Genomic DNA, 16,125 nt, shown 5'->3' with positions numbered 1-16,125 from the left:
GTTTCTGGTCCCCAAGGGCTCGGGGGGCTGGAGGGGAGTCCTTAACCTGAAACAGCTAAATCTTCACATCTTGTATCGCCATTTCAAGATGCATTCACTCTGTTCCATTCTTGGTTGCATCCGGCACAGGGATCTCATGCAATCCATCGACATCAAGGAAGCCTACCTTCACGTGCCGATACACCCGCTTCACAGGCGCTTTCTATGGTTCGCTTACGACGAGCGCCATTTTCAATACAAGGCCATGCCGTTTCGGAAAATGGAAGCCTTGCTGGTGTCCTTCTTACCGTCCTCAATGGGACAGAAGGTCTCCTCTGCTACTGTAGGGCGCTGGCTTAAAGCCTGTATTTCCAAACCTTATGAGGTGCAGGGGGCTACCATCCCGGGTGGGATCTTACCACATTCAACATGGAGCGCTGCCACTTCGGCGGCCTGGGCTACTCAGGCCTCTATAGACAACATCTGTCGGGCAGCAACTTAGTCCTCCCTTTCCTCCTTTGTTCGACATTATCGTTTGGATGTTTTTGCTTCTGCCGATGCTTCTTTCGGCAGACCTGTTTTGCAACCTGTAATTTCCCCACATGATCAGGGGATGGCTCCGTTTCCCTCCTAGGAGTCGTAAGCTTGGGCATGTCCCATGAGTAGGATTGTCAGAGCAGCGAGTCAGGAAAATGGACGTTGTCCTACCTAAACATCCCTTTTATGCTCGCTGCGACGACAATCCGGCTCGCCCGTCGGTCAGCCATCCCCTGCCATGGTCGGGGTTTTTTCCTTTCTTCCCTCTGCAGTCTTGTTGGAGTTTGGAGGTGTTGTTCTTCAACTTGTTTGGTCTTCGCCTATTCGAGATACTTTGTGAAAAAGACTGACAGTCTGAGGCAGAGTGGGCGGGACTAGGACTGCAGAGAAAAAATAATGAGCACTCAGTGGAACCAATCAGAAGAGGAGAACCCATGAGTAGGATTGTCGTCGCAGCGAGCATAAAAGAGATGTTCAGGTAGGACAGCGTCCATTCTGTTAATACGACTTCCTTTTCAACTGTCAATCACAGTGGTGGATTGCTATCAGTTCTCCCCAGTTCGGGCGAACCGGTAGTGGTGGCGGGAGGCTCTCCCCCCCACCTGGACGCTTCAGTGCATGTGCAGAAGCTTCTGCGTGCGCCCAAACGCGCACGTGCCCACAAGTGTGCACGTGCCCACAAGCAAACTGGTAGCAAATGGGTTTTGAAACCCACCCCTGGTCAATTGCCAAGAGAATGATCATCTGCAACTCATTGTGAAATTAGTTGTAAAAGCCTGTATTCATTGGCAAGAAAAAGAATCTGAAAATTACATCATGTAAGGATGTGAAGAGATAAACCTTTTCCTTAATCCAGGTGAAGTTTTATTACTTTGGGATTCTATTTGTACTTTTTTTTTTTATTTAATTTTTTTTAACAATCATTACAATAATTTTCTTTCCTTGTTAAGAAGCTCTTTATATGTAATCACATCCTGCCTTTGCTCTACACTTATATTCTCTATCTCATGTCTGGGTATTGTCCACAATGATAACTTCTCGTTTAGTTTATACTTGTACTTTTTCCAGACACGCAATAGAGCATTCCTTAATATATGACTTTTAAAAGTTCTTGTCCACTTTCTTATCATATAATAAATAAGCATGCCACCCATAAACCAAATCATATCCCTCAATATTCAATATTCTTTCTTCTGTTAAATTCATCCAATCGCTCATTGATAGAACAGTTGCCTCATAATAAAATCTTAAATTAGGCATTTTGAGACCTCCTCTTTCACGTGTATCTTGCATTATTTTTTTTTATTCTCGGTCTCTTCCCTGCCCAAACAAAATTATTAATACCCTTCTGCCATATCTTCAAATTCTCATCTTTTTTAAGTATTGGTATCATTTGAAAAAGAAACAAAAACTTAGGCAAAACATTCATTTTTACTGCTGCTATTCTTCCTAACAAGGATAATTGTAATTTTTTCCAGTTTTCCATCTCTCTCTGTATTTTTTGCCACAATGGATTATAATTATACTTAAATAATTTCGCATTTGATGTCATAATATAGACCCCTAAATACTTAACTTTTTTTACAATTTCAAATCCTGTTAGTCTTTCTAATTCTTCTTTTTGATTTATAGTCATATTTTTAGTTATTATCTTCGTTTTCCCTGCATTTATTTTAAATCCAGATACTTGTCCATATTGATTAATTATATCCATTAGACCTACAACCGACTGTAATGGATGGGTCAAAGTAACAACCAAGTAGTCTGCGAATGCTCATAATCTATAATCATACTGCCTAATCTTAATTCCACTTATTTTGTCTGACCCACGTATCTTACTTAACAAAAATTTCAAAGTCAAAATAAACAATAATGGAGACAAAGGGCATCCTTGTCTTGTTCCTTTTTCTATATTAAAAGTACCCGTTAAACTACCATTAATTATTATTTGCGCTGTTTGTTTCTGATATATTGCCTTAATAGATTTTATGAAATGTTCCCCAAACTGCATCTTTTCTATTATTTTCAATAAAAATTGACAATTCAATAGATCAAATGCTTTCTCTGCATCAAGAAATACCAGCACCGCAGGGATTTGGTTGTTCTTCCCCAAATACTCCAATAGGTTAACAACTTGCCTTACATTACTCTTCATTTGTCTACCATTTATAAAACCAGTTTGATCATTATGAATCATTTGTTGCATTAACCTGTCATTAACCTATTTGCTAATATTTTAGCAAAAATCTTGTAATCTGTATTTAAGAGTGATATGGGCCTATAATTTTTTGGCTGGGTGTGGTCTTGCTCCTCCTTTGGAATCAAAGAAATATAAGCTGTCCTCCAAGATGGGGGTACATCTCCTCCAGATTGTATATTAGTAAATAATTCTTTAAGAGGTCCCACCATTTCTAACTGCAAATGTTTATAATAAGCAGCTGTCAAGCCATCTGTCCCAGGAGCTTTACCCACTTTCAACTGCTTAATTGCAAACATAATCTCCTCAGTGGTTATTGGTTGATTTAAACCCTCCCTTTGCTCTTTTGTAATTGTAGGGATATTCTCTTTCTGTAGATATCTATCTATATCTGTACCTTGAATTTTATCACCAGCATAATCACCGTGACTTTTGTTTTTTCCTTAACAAATATGCTAACCACCTCCCTGGTTTATTAGCATTACAAAAAATATTATGTTTAGCATATTGCAAATTAGTTGCGACCTGATCTGCCATTAACATATTAAATTGCCCTCGCAATAAATTAATTGCCTCTTTTATTTTCTTATCTGCTGGATTCAATATCAAACCTTGTTCTTTTTTTCTGATTTCCTCTTCTAAATGCTTCCTTTTTTTCCTGTTTCCATCTATGTTTATTATTCAAATACATCAAAATGCCTCTCACATATGCTTTGCTTGCATCCCAAACCATTTTCATAGATGTACCCTTATGCATATTTATAATAAAAAATTCTTTCATAAATTTTTTACATTCTTTTACATTTTCCTCATATCTAAACAGATTTTCATTTAACCTCCAAGACCTCTTAGATCCCCTTCCATACTCTAATTCCATCCAGACTGGACTATGATCCGTTAAAACTCTTGGACAAATCTTCATCTTCTTCTCTCTGGAAAAGAAATCATTTGTAATTAATATAAAATCAATCCTTGAGAAAGATTGATGTCTATCAGAAAAAATGGTAAAGTCTTTTTCTTCGGGGTTTCTCTCTTGCCAGATATCTCTCAGTTCCATATCCTCCATCATTTCAAAAAACTATTTTGGCAATCTGGCACACGTTGAAATGTTCTGCAAGAGCCCCTTCTTATCTCTTTTAATGTCCAAAACTCCATTCCAATCACCCAATAAAATACATGATTTATAGTCCTATTGTAATAACTTGGAATGTAAAAGCTTATAAAATTTTTCCTGTTGTTGGTTTGGTGCGTAGACTCCAATTAAAAGTATTTTTTCTCCTTTTATTAAAAGTTCAATTGCTATAAATCTTCCTTGATCATCTGCTTCAATTAATTTGGCAATTAAGTCTTTTTTTAGGTATATAACTATACCATTCTTCTTCTCAGGAGCAGATGCAACAAAATGTATACTTAACCTTGCATTTATTAAGTATTTTTGATCTTTACTTCTAATATGAGTCTCTTGTAAACAAATTACATTATTTTTAAACTGTTTTAAATAATGAAATATTTTTCTCCTCTTTTGTGGTGAATTTAGGCCATTAACATTCCAGGTCAAAAATCTAGTTGCCATTCTTGGCCCCCTGAAGCACTTGGAGCATCTGCTGGAAATCTCCATGCATTTTACTTTTTGGCCTTGCTCCTCCCACTGGTTCTGTTTTTGTAGTATCTCGAATCATTTGAAGTTGCTGCACTCTTAATTCTTCTAGACGCTTAGCTGCCAATCGAGTCTGTCTTTGATCCTTAGGTTCTTCTATCTCCAAAGCTTGAACAGTAGGTGAAAATTGTATTAATTCTTCTTGAATAATCAAATCACCCTTTTGGGCCTGTGCCAACAATTCTTCTTTCTCCCCCTTTCTTGCCCCTCTATTTCCGTCTTCCTTCTAGCTTCCTGGGGCTGAGGGCATCCAGCCTTTAATACATTGGTATAGAAATCTCTTGCCTTCCACACTGAGTTGAGACGGTATCTTTCTCCTGAATAATTCACCACTAGACCAGCTGGAAGTTCCCATCTATACTGTATCTGACGGTATTTCAGTTCTTCCACCAGAAAGGCATAATCCTTTCTGGCTCTCAACATTTTGGGGGGAATTTCTTTCAGTGTTAAAACCTCCTGCCCCTGCACTTGAAGTTTATTTTTAAAAGTGACTTGTAGGATTTCATTGCGTAATCTCCTTGTTGTAAAATAGATTACAATGTCTCTTGGTAGATGTTTCTGTCTGGCCACCCATGAATTGACACGATAAATTTTGTCAGTTTGCCATTCAAAATTTGCTTTTTGATCTTCCATTATCTGTGCAAATGCTTCTGAAAAGATCTCTCTCAAATTCTCTTGCTTATTTTTCTTGAGGCCTCTTATTCTCAGAGCAAATTCCATGTCTCTATATTGTATCATTATCACATCCGCCTCTGCTCTTTCTATCTTGTCCTGGACCTCCCCCATTTTATTTTCCAAGTTCTCATTAGACTGCTTAATTTCTTCCACTTTTTCATCTATTGCTTCAATGTGTCCTGCCAATCCTCATACTGCCATAATAATATCTTCTCTAATTTCTTGGTTTCGTTTTTGAATAGTCTCTTTGACCTGAGCTATTTCTTCAGCAACTTCTTGAGTTTGCTCCTGAAACATTGAAGCAATTTTTTTTTCTGTTTTGAGGGCTTCCTGCAACATTTCAAATATTAATATTGTTGGTTCCGTTGGAACAGAGAGAGATTGCAATCTGGACGTTTGAGCTGGCGAAGTCTCCGCACTTTTGGAGACAATAGCCTTAATTTGTTTTGAAGCCATTTTTGGTTTCCAATTTAAATTTAATCAGCTGCCAGAACAATAGATACACCAAATCCAGAAATCAGTCTTTAAATAATATCAATCCTTTTTTAAAAAATCACTGCTGTAATCTTTGATCTTCTCCTTTTTTTTTTTTAAACACAAATCTCTAATTTTGAACAGGGGCTGCCAACACTAAAAGAAACTTTCCTTTTTAACTTTCGCTTTCACGCCCCATTAAAGCTCAATCGCCATCTTGGTTTCACTTTCTCCCCTTAATAAGTCAGAAGGAAGTAATACACATTTGGAGTTAAAGTTCAGTACTTGCAGATCTAATCTCTCCTGAGTTTGCTCAGCCTGCTTCCGAATGATGTTTATTCCAAGCGTTGTTTGCAGGGGTGGTCGCGGCGTCTTCTTCTGCTTGCTTGAAGCAGAAACATCCCGGATCCAGAGCTCTGTCGGGCTTCCAGGGAGCTCTCACCCTTTGAGCCCCAGAATTGTTCCTGGGGCTCCTTGGGGAGCTCTACCTACGCCTGACTGCTCTCTTCCTCCCCTTTTCCCGGGGAGAAAGTTTTCAAGCCGCTAGACAGCTGATTTGCGCTGTTCTAGCGGCTTTACGAGATCGCGGGGCTGGCGCTCAAGAAAAGAGCGTCCACGGCGCCTGCGGTGCCACCAGAAGTCTGGGATTCTATTTGTACTTGACTGAGTGTTTCAGCTACTCAATGTAGTTTCCAGCTCCTAATTCATAGTATCTGGAAGGTTTTCCTTATTAAATTCCAAATAAGAATAATAAAGCCAAATATATCTCTTAAGTTCTAGTTTATGAATGTATGTAAATCAGAATTGAATGAATTGAAGCATTTGGGACTACAGAGTTGATAGCACATAACCATCTACAGAAAGTTTGTCCAATGCAGAGGTTACTTGTGATATGTGTATATCTGGATAGTGCAAACTTGAAAACTTGTATCAAAATGTGGATGGATGACATTCTTTTGTATTGAACTAAATTGTTCAGTATGTGATATTCATCCTGCGTACAATTATAAACAGGAGTGGCGGTTGTATGCTTTCCTCATATTTTATTGTGCTTAAAACAACACTAATAATTCTCTTTTCTTGTCCATTTATAGTGAGATCAAAGTCTCTAGATGTGGTGTTGGACAAAAAAAAGCTTTATTTAGGCTGCGATATAATATTTACAAATTGCTCACTCCTATGACAATGTGATTACCATATTGCAATTTATTATTGGGCTATGCTTTTAAAAATTGATTGGGTGATTTCCTAATTGCAGTACTAATTCTTGCAGCTTTTAACATACAGAACTATCAATAATGCAGTTGCATGTGTCCATTTAATTCTTTCACACACTTTTACTTTTGCTATAGGATACCAGATGGTTCTATTGATCAGGGCCCTGCTGCAGGAAGAGTACATGCTTTAGAAGAACAGCTAATAAAAGCCAAAGAACAGATGGAAAATTACAAACAACAAACAGGAGATGGTTTGTATAGGAGATCATTTTTTAAAATATTTAGATGAATACTTAAATTTCACAACGTGCGTCCTGTTTAGAGAATTAATGTTAATTACTGTTCACTTTATTTTATTAGTGAGCTTTGGAAAAGACCATGAAATTCTAAGAAGAAGGATTGAAAATGGAGTCAAGGAGTTTTGGTTTTTTCTCCAGAGTGAACTGAAGAAATTAAAAAACTTGGAAGGAAATGAATTGCATAAACATACTGATGAACTTCTATCTGACTTGGGTGATCATGAAAGGTACTAGTAGCTATTATTAAATATTTGTTGCAGTAACAGTTTCAAACTTGCTTAAATAGAGTAACATTATAAACCAGTGTTTCTTAAAGTCCTGAATGGTCTACAAAATCAAAATTATTTGCCAGCCTATGTTAAAAAATATTACAATATTAAAATCCCATCAAAGAATTGTGAGAAATGATATAGCAATGAAGGCATCAATTTTAATTTTTAATATGGTAAGCATCAATAAATAGTGCCCATACAAACAAAAGTTCTTTTTGGAGTTACCATCTGTCTATCTATATCCTACTAAAACTCTCATGTCTGTAATCTTTAACTTGGCAAAATAGTGTCTCATAAGGCAATTTTTTTTCAACCAAAGTATCTCCAATGATCTAATTTGCAGAATCTATCCAAAATCCTGGACCCTTGACTTCCATGGAATTGAAATTATGACATAAATTTCATAGATCAATTAATTAGAAAATACGAAATGAACTGTGAAACTATTATATTATAGCTATTATATGAAAAAACTTGTATTTTAACAGAATGTAGCATATAGAATGCAGTGGTTTTGAAAACAAATTGTATCAGAGGTGAAATCTGAACCGGTTTACTACTGATTCGCTAGCTGCGCATGTGACTGGTTTATTCAACTGTGCTTTTTCAAACAAATTCAAATTCCCAGATTTCTGATTCCATTTAACCACTAAAGTTTTATCTGCATATAAATTGAATCTAAAATTTGTATATGGTGGGGCGTTGGTCTTACCTGATATGCTCCTTCTCGTTGGGTGGAGGGATGGTGTGATGACCCAGGGCATGACACAAAGGCAACACAGCCAGAGAACCGATAAGAGTCCCTTTATTATCACCAACTGTGGCCCCCAATGTCCCTTGCAACTCTCCTGCCTGGAGAGAGCTCTTCCATCAACCTGTAATAGTCTTTGGCTGGCAATACTTCGGTCCTAAACGTTGTAAGCAGAAAACTTCTAACAAAAAATCCAAAGGCAAGACAAAGTAATTAATCCGGCAGAGCAAGCAAAATAAGGAATTCCACAAGTAAAGTAGCACGGCAATAAATCAAACCAGTTGGGAGGATTCCAAGAAACACCAGATAAACTCAGTGTTTGTTCCTGACAAACGCCCCTCCCATTTGCCTCTACTTTTAAACTCCATCAGTACCTGTGCCTTGTAAAGAGGATCGGGTCCCTTTCCTCCCTCGTAAGCCACACAACCGATGTTCCTCTCGTCTCCGTTCCTCCCTGCACTGCCTAGGATGAGGAGGGGGTGGGCCTTGGTCTTCATCTGAACCCCCTCTCCCTTGTTCTACCTCTCCCCTTCTCTGCCCAGCCTGACTTTGCTCTTCCCCAGTTTTTTCCTCAGAGAGAGTGATCCACTTTCTCACTCTCTGTCAGCCGTTCCTCTTCCCCTTCGGATTCAGACTCTGACAGGGGCATGACAGATGGTTTCATGTGCATTCTAGATCCCATGCATGCACAAATGAAACTTCACTCACTCGCCCACTGCTTTCGCGGCCTAGTTCCTAGCAGGCCAGGGATCAGTACTAGTCTGCAGCCCGGGAGTTGGGGAGCCCTGTCCTAGAACATGAATTAATTAAAACTAAAGATAACCTTATGTAAGAACCTGAGTACATACACAATACAGACATTATTTTACCATCTTCCTATTATTTTGCTTACTTTACATGTTTCTGATTACTTTGAATATGTGAAATGTGCATATTTTGTATTGTTGCTAGTGACTCATTTCACCAATCTGCCATCAAGAATTCATTCATTATGAATATTCTTTGGAATGGTTAGGAAGAAAAATTACCGTAAATAATGTGGGAATGTGATTGTATAATAGATAAAGGAATTCCCATCCATTGTAATATTGCCTCTTAAATGTAACTGTGACATAGCAATAAAGTGGTAAATATTTTTATTCTTGTGTTAAGATACAGTTTTTGGATAGTTTGGCAAGAAATACTTACTTTGTTATCTATTTTTTTGATGATCTCAAAGGTTGATTTTGAGTCTCTTTTTTTAACAGGTCAATAATGACAGATCTGTTTTACCTCAGTCAAACTGATGGAGCAGGTGATTGGCGAGAAAAAGAAGCCAAAGATTTGACAGAGCTAGTGCAGAGGAGAATAACTTATCTGCAGGTAACAATTCTGGGGAAAGTCTATACAGGTAGTCCTCGACGTATGACCACAATTGAGCCCAAAATTTATGTTGCTAAGTGAGAAATTTGTTAAGTGAATTCTACCCCTTTTTACAACTTTTCTTGCCACAGTTGTTACATGAATCACCGCAGTTGTTAAATTAGTAACACGTTTGTTAAGTTAACTTGGCTTCCCCATTGAGATGTGATCACATGACCCTGAGACATTGAAATGGTCATAAGTATGAAACAGTTGCCAAGTATCTGAATTTTGATCACATGATCATGCGGATGCTGCAAAGGTCATAATTGTGGAAAGCAGTCATAAGTCACTTTTTTCAGTGTCGTAACTTCAAATGGTCACTAAATGAACTGTTATAAGTCAAGGACTACCTGTATAGGACAATATAATAATATACTGCAAATAATATTCAAAACTTAAGTATTTAGAAAGAAGAATCCCATTCGGTAAATAAAATAATATACTTTGTTGGTGGAATGAATTTCCCTGTTCCTACGTCCTCCTGCGTCCAATCTGCTCAAAAGTTCAGGGGACTCTTCAGAGAAGTGTCAGGGTATAAATGGAACTAGGGAAGAGAAAGGAGATGTCCCATTGTGTGACCAGAAGCCCAGTTCTCTATTGGATAGAATCTGATATTTGGTTAAAGGATACTCATTTTTTTTGCAATTCCAGTCCTTTAGGTAATAAAAATCAGTATATTAGTCTGATTCCTCAAGCCTTTATTCTATTATTACTTAATCTAAAAATATGTCATTTTACAAAGTTCTGAAGCAACTCTGGAAATTTGTGTATACAAATTTTTTTATGAATGAATAAACATGATTGGAAACCAAAAAAATGAATATCCTTTAACCAAATATCAGATTCTATAGAAGAGAAAAAGATCTTACTTATTCTTCATTAACAAAGAGTTTATTATTTCATCAAGTAGGGTTGTGCAGTGCTTTGGATTCAGTTTCAGGAATATGTTTTTTTGGAGGTAGCATCTACCTGTGTTACCCTAAAGCAGCCAAACTTTTTTATAAATTGCATGGCCGCAGCAGAAGACGGTTTGATTCTAGGAAAAAATGAATTTGCTTTAAAGGTTTGCAAAGAGGGATTTGTTTCATGTTTCTACTTTTTTTTAATTGTATCTAAAGCACTGCAAGCACTATTATTAGATATTCCATATTTGATTACATCATGAAAATTATTCATTTTTGGGGAATATTCTGGAATTCCTAGTACCAAGGAAAGCTTCATTTAATTATTTCTGAGTATTTAGCATTCATCTGAATGTTTATGAAATAGTGCTGGTATTTGTCTTAGATTTTCATAGTGACTATCCCAGGTGAAATAACCTTTTTCACATTTTTCTGTAAATCTCAAAACAATTCAGGAAGCACTTATGTTTTAGATGAATTCAGATAATTTAATTGGTAATTAAGCATTTTACTCCAAGCATCTTCATATTTCCAGTTTTTGTTTTGTAATAATTCATAAATACATCATAAGAATTGGAGGTGAGCACAGATAAAGATTATCCTAAATACCTTCATATTTAAGGAAAATATAAATGTAATAAATAATAATAAATGAATAAAATATCCTAAAGCAAGTACATAACAGATGTCAAGGTTCCTGTGAAATGGTATTTTAAAAAGAAATTGGAATAATAAGAAGTTTTAAAGGTAACATTATTAATATCTGTATTTATTCTAAGGGCAAAATGGCATTGCCATCTGTGTCTTGTATAAATTAAACATAACTGGGTCTTTTAGACAACCTCAGTGCAGGGACAAAATAAGTTCTAAAGCACTTTTTTTTCTTTTTTATTGAAAAAGTTTTTCAAATACAAATTTTTCCCCTTCCCCTCCCTCCCTAACCCCCCCTCCCCCTCCCCTCCCCCCATGGCTTCTGCAAGATGAAATCCAAATTAATATCACATTATATAATACTTTACCACCCTTTTACACCACCCCCTATGTGCTAAACATTTCTTTCTAACATTATTATTATGTCCCCGGTATACTATACATCTCAAAACAGCATTCGGCTATAAAACTATATAATAGATCCTAATTTGGCATTTATTCTACTCATAATCTACCCATTTCCTCCACCCCATACATATATCTCTTAATTCAAATCTTTTAAGTATATTAATATCTAAACATAACATCCCTTTTCCTAAACTAAGCAATCAGAAACATTACCTATCACCTTGTACCATATCAATTTTGTTTCACCCACTTTCCTACAGGTCTACCATACATAATATATTTAATATCTTTATTCTTCTGCCCGTATCACTAAGAGATATTTCCATATATAAATAAAACCCTCAAGTGACTTTAAATTTGTATTCCATATAGTATCTTCTGTAATGTCTTTCAACTAGATTGTTAATTCCATCGACCATGTTAGGGTAACATCAAGTCCTGCTTCCAACAGCATATTCAGTATCTTCAATTACCATGTGCCCCCATCATTAATAAGTATTTCTGTATATAAAAAAAAAACTCCGAGTGACTCACTTTTTTTTCTTTATTACCTTATCACGTAACAGAGCAATAAATACAGAGGGAAAATAAATAGTATTTAAAACAATCTAACGCAGTGGTTCTCAACCTTCCTAATGCCGTGACCCATTAATACAGTTCCTCATGTTGTGGTGATCCCCAACCAGGGGTGGGTTCTAAAGTTTTTTACTATCGGTTCTGTGGGCGTGGCTTATTTTGTGGTGGTGGCTTGGAGGTCATGTGACTGGGTGGGCGTGGCTAGCTGGTCATGTGATCGGGTGGCCATGGCTATGTATATAGGGACTACTCAGAGGGCTGAAAAAAGTCATTTCTGACAGATCCTCGCACTTTTGATTGGTCCTCACACTTATGACCATCCTCACATTTATGCCCGTGCAGCATTCTTAACAACCATGTCACTCATTTCACAACTGCTTCTCTTCACCATGGTGATAAGATAGGGCAAAAAACATAAAATGTGAGGACAGTCATAAATTCGAGGACTGGTCAAAAGTGTGAGGACCAGTCAAAAATAACTTTTTCAGCCCTCTGAGTAGTCCATGTGCACAAAAGGACTACCCAGAGGGCTGAAAAAAGTCATTTCTGACAGATCCTCGCACTTTTGATTGGTCCTCACACTTATGACCATCCTCACATTTATGCCCATGCAGCATTCTTAACAACCATGTCACTCATTTCACAACTGCTTCTCTTCACCATGGTGACAAGATAGGGCAAAAATGTAAAATGTGAGGACAGTCGTAAATTCGAGGACTGGTCAAAAGTGCGAGGACCAGTCAAAAATAACTTTTTCAGCCCTCTGAGTAGTCCATGTGCACAAAAGGACTACCCAGAGGGCTGAAAAAAGTCATTTCTGACAGATCCTCGCACTTTTGATTGGTCCTCACACTTATGACCATCCTCACATTTATGCCCATGCAGCATTCTTAACAACCATGTCACTCATTTCACAACTGCTTCTCTTCACCATGGTGACAAGATAGGGCAAAAATGTAAAATGTGAGGACAGTCGTAAATTCGAGGACTGGTCAAAAGTGCGAGGACCAGTCAAAAATAACTTTTTCAGCCCTCTGAGTAGTCCATATGCATAAAAGGATACAGCAATAGAGAGGGATGAAGGAAGGGAAGGGAAATTAGAGTAGGAGTGAGGGTAAGAGAGGGAGGAAGCGAGGAGGAGAAGGAGAAAGGAAGAGGAAGTAGAAAGGAGAAGAAGAGCGGGGGAAGAGAAAGTAAGAAGGAAAGAAAAGAGAGAGGTGGTAGGTTTGAGGAGAAAGATTGCTGTACAATAAAAAAGATGAAAGGGAAGAAAGCCAACCCCAAACAAATATAAAGATATTAAGATAAAGAATGAATTGTTAAACTTTAAAGAATAAAAAAGAACAAATGTGAATAAATAGCAATAATTAGAAACACACATACAAACATACAATGTATTTTCTTTGAACAGAGTATTTGGCCGGTTCACAAATTTAACCAGTGTTTAGTCATTTCAATTAAATTTACAATTTCTATATTTTATTTTTGCCATATTTATTCCTCATCTATTTTTTTAAAAAACCAATATTACCCTTTATCCTCATCTCTAATCTTAATCAAATTCAATTTTTCCCTTCTATTTTATATTATACCCCTTCCCATTGTCATCTATTTTTATATCCATCCTCACATTGGTTAATTATGTAATTATGTAATACAGTTGTTTAATACAAATTCAACATTTTAATATAAATCAAATAGTTATATAACTATCTTTTTTGTATATTAATCAATATGAACATGAATATTCCAATTATTTCCATGCAATCCAATTTCTTACAGATCAATTAATTATATTTAGCAATAATAATAAACCAAATAATTTCCCCCATATATTCCTCCAAACCACAACTTAACCATTTCTGCTTTCAACACAATATACAATTAATAGTATCTCAATTATTACAATTCCCTAGTTAAATAGAGCTTTTTTTCTTTTTTTTCTTTTTTTTAATTTGATTTATATGCCGCCCTTCTCCGGAGACTCAGGGCGGCTTACAATGCGTTAAGCAATAGCCTTCATTCTTTTGTATATTTTATACAAAGTCAGCTTATTGCCCCCACAAACTGGGTCCTCATTTCACCTACCTTAGAAAGGATGGAAGGCTGAGTCAACCTTGAGCCTTGGAGAGATTCGAACCAGCAGAAATTGCAGGCAGCTGTTTTTGTGTTTTAAAATCTTGAACTCTCCTCTTTTGCCCTAAATTTCCCATTGTTTGCACCTACCTTTTTTGGTGAGGAGAAAGAGAAAGAAAAAGAAAAAGAAATCTCTCTCCGTGCCTCATTTTGTCACGTTGGAGCAGAGCCTGCTTTACTTTCAGTTTCCTTTTAGCTTGGGAAAAAAAAATCTACTCCAGCAGCTTGCAAAACAAGAGCTTGCAAAAGAGCCTGCGCAAAACAGCTGAGAGCGAATCAGCTGAGAGTCGGAAACCGATCTAATCATGCTAATTAACCTATGCTGAAGCTGAAAGAGGCTGTTTTTTTCTATTTTTGCAGGCACCGGTCTTCTCATTTGTTTTCTTTTAACACTGATCACCTGTAGGGCGGCCCTTTGAAGCCCCACGGCAAGAATTTAAACAGTTTTTTCCCTTTAGCCATCAGCTGGGACTCAGGAGGCAACAATAGATTGGGAGAGGGCGGGGTAAGCGACCGGCGACCGGCGATCCAACAGAGGCAGAGGGTGAGGGTGAGTGAAGGTGTGGGGGGGGGCGAGAGAGGGCTTTGGCGACCCCTGTGAAATGGCCGTTCGACCCCCAAAGGGGTTGCGACCCCCAGGTTGAGAACCGCTGATCTAACAGATTAGAGTGTGGCATTTTTCAGGCAGATATATGGTATGTGTTCATTTTTGCTCATATTTATTTTGAAAAAGGTCCTTGTACATATATTTTTTCACATTCCCTTTATTGTTCATAGAATCCCAAGGATTGTAGCAAAGCCAAGAAACTAATATGCAATATCAACAAAGGATGTGGTTATGGTTGTCAACTTCATCACGTGGTCTATTGCTTCATGATAGCATATGGCACTGAAAGGACACTGATTTTGGAATCTCAGAATTGGCGCTACGCAACTGGAGGCTGGGAGACTGTTTTTCAGCCAGTGAGTGAAACATGTACTGATAGATCAGGAAGTACTACAGGGCATTGGTCAGGTACGTATCATTGACTTATAGTTATCTCTTTGTATAATAGGTTAAGAGATAAATGTTTTTGTCAACCATTTCAGTAATAAAGAACATTGAGAAAAAATATTGTACCTCTTTATTGTAGTTGTAAAGTATCAAATATTTTTATTTTGAACTAAGAATTAGAAATGGAGAAAATGATTATTGTTATTATGTATAGGCATTTCTCTGATTTTTTCATGCTTTTATTGGTTGAGTAGATAAGTCTATCAGAGGTTCAGGTGAGTAATACACAGCATTTTGTTATTTTTCTATTGTATACAATCTTCCAGTTTACTAGGAAGACTCCATTTAAACTTTGATTTGTATGTACTCCCTAAAATTTACATATTTGTATTTTTGGGAGATGAGGAAATACCTTTTCAAAATTAAAAGTAATCCCCAAGCAAGACTTAATGAAGACATTTATCAAAGACTGTTCGGAGTACTTAAATTTGAGACCCTGATCTAAGAAGTTTAGTTTTCCAAAGGATTGAAGTTGTTTGTCATGATTGGCTAAGCATAATGAATTATTTTTTAATCTTGTCACTTACGTAATAAAATTCTTCAGAACAAATGTAAAAGATATACAGTAGTATATAAAAACAAAATTATATTTTTAATATGCGCAGATGACATACAAATTGGTTTTAGAAGTAGCAGATACATATTTCTATGCAGTCTGAAGGCCCCTTTTTGCCTTTGAATCTAAAGTGGTGTACAACTATCCAGTGGTGAAATGCTACCAGTTCGCAGCAGTTCGGGTGGGCCAGTAGTAATAAAAACTACTGGTTCAGGTGAACCAGTAGTAATAAAAACTACCGGTTCAGGTGAACTAGTAGTAAAAAAAAGCTACCGGTTCCTCCAGATTGGTATTTCCGAAGATCAGCTGTGCTGCGCGATTTAAAATAGCTAGAAAGCATGAAATCCTGCTTTCTCCAGCGCGCTGCTTGGAGAATCCAA

The 16,125-nt window shown here is 37.0% G+C and overlaps 1 protein-coding gene across 10 annotated transcripts in view; it reads left to right on the top strand.

Moving 5' to 3' along the window:
• Positions 1–16,125, top strand: part of FUT8 (fucosyltransferase 8) — a 109,075-nt gene that overhangs the window by 57,101 nt on the left and 35,849 nt on the right. For all 10 annotated transcript variants that reach the window (XM_034417575.3, XM_034417573.3, XM_034417574.3 and 7 more), the window contains 4 exons: positions 6,872–6,987; positions 7,097–7,262; positions 9,306–9,420; positions 14,913–15,150. In XM_034417575.3, coding sequence (XP_034273466.2) covers positions 6,872–6,987; positions 7,097–7,262; positions 9,306–9,420; positions 14,913–15,150 — 635 coding nt within the window. The remainder of the gene's footprint in view (positions 1–6,871; positions 6,988–7,096; positions 7,263–9,305; positions 9,421–14,912; positions 15,151–16,125) is intronic.

Source organism: Pantherophis guttatus, chromosome 1 (assembly GCF_059756535.1).
Source record: "Pantherophis guttatus breed Tessera chromosome 1, ASM5975653v1, whole genome shotgun sequence".
NCBI lineage: Eukaryota > Metazoa > Chordata > Lepidosauria > Squamata > Colubridae > Pantherophis > Pantherophis guttatus.
The sequence above is the reverse complement of the archived record's forward strand: the minus strand, read 5'-3'. Positions and strand labels throughout refer to the sequence as shown.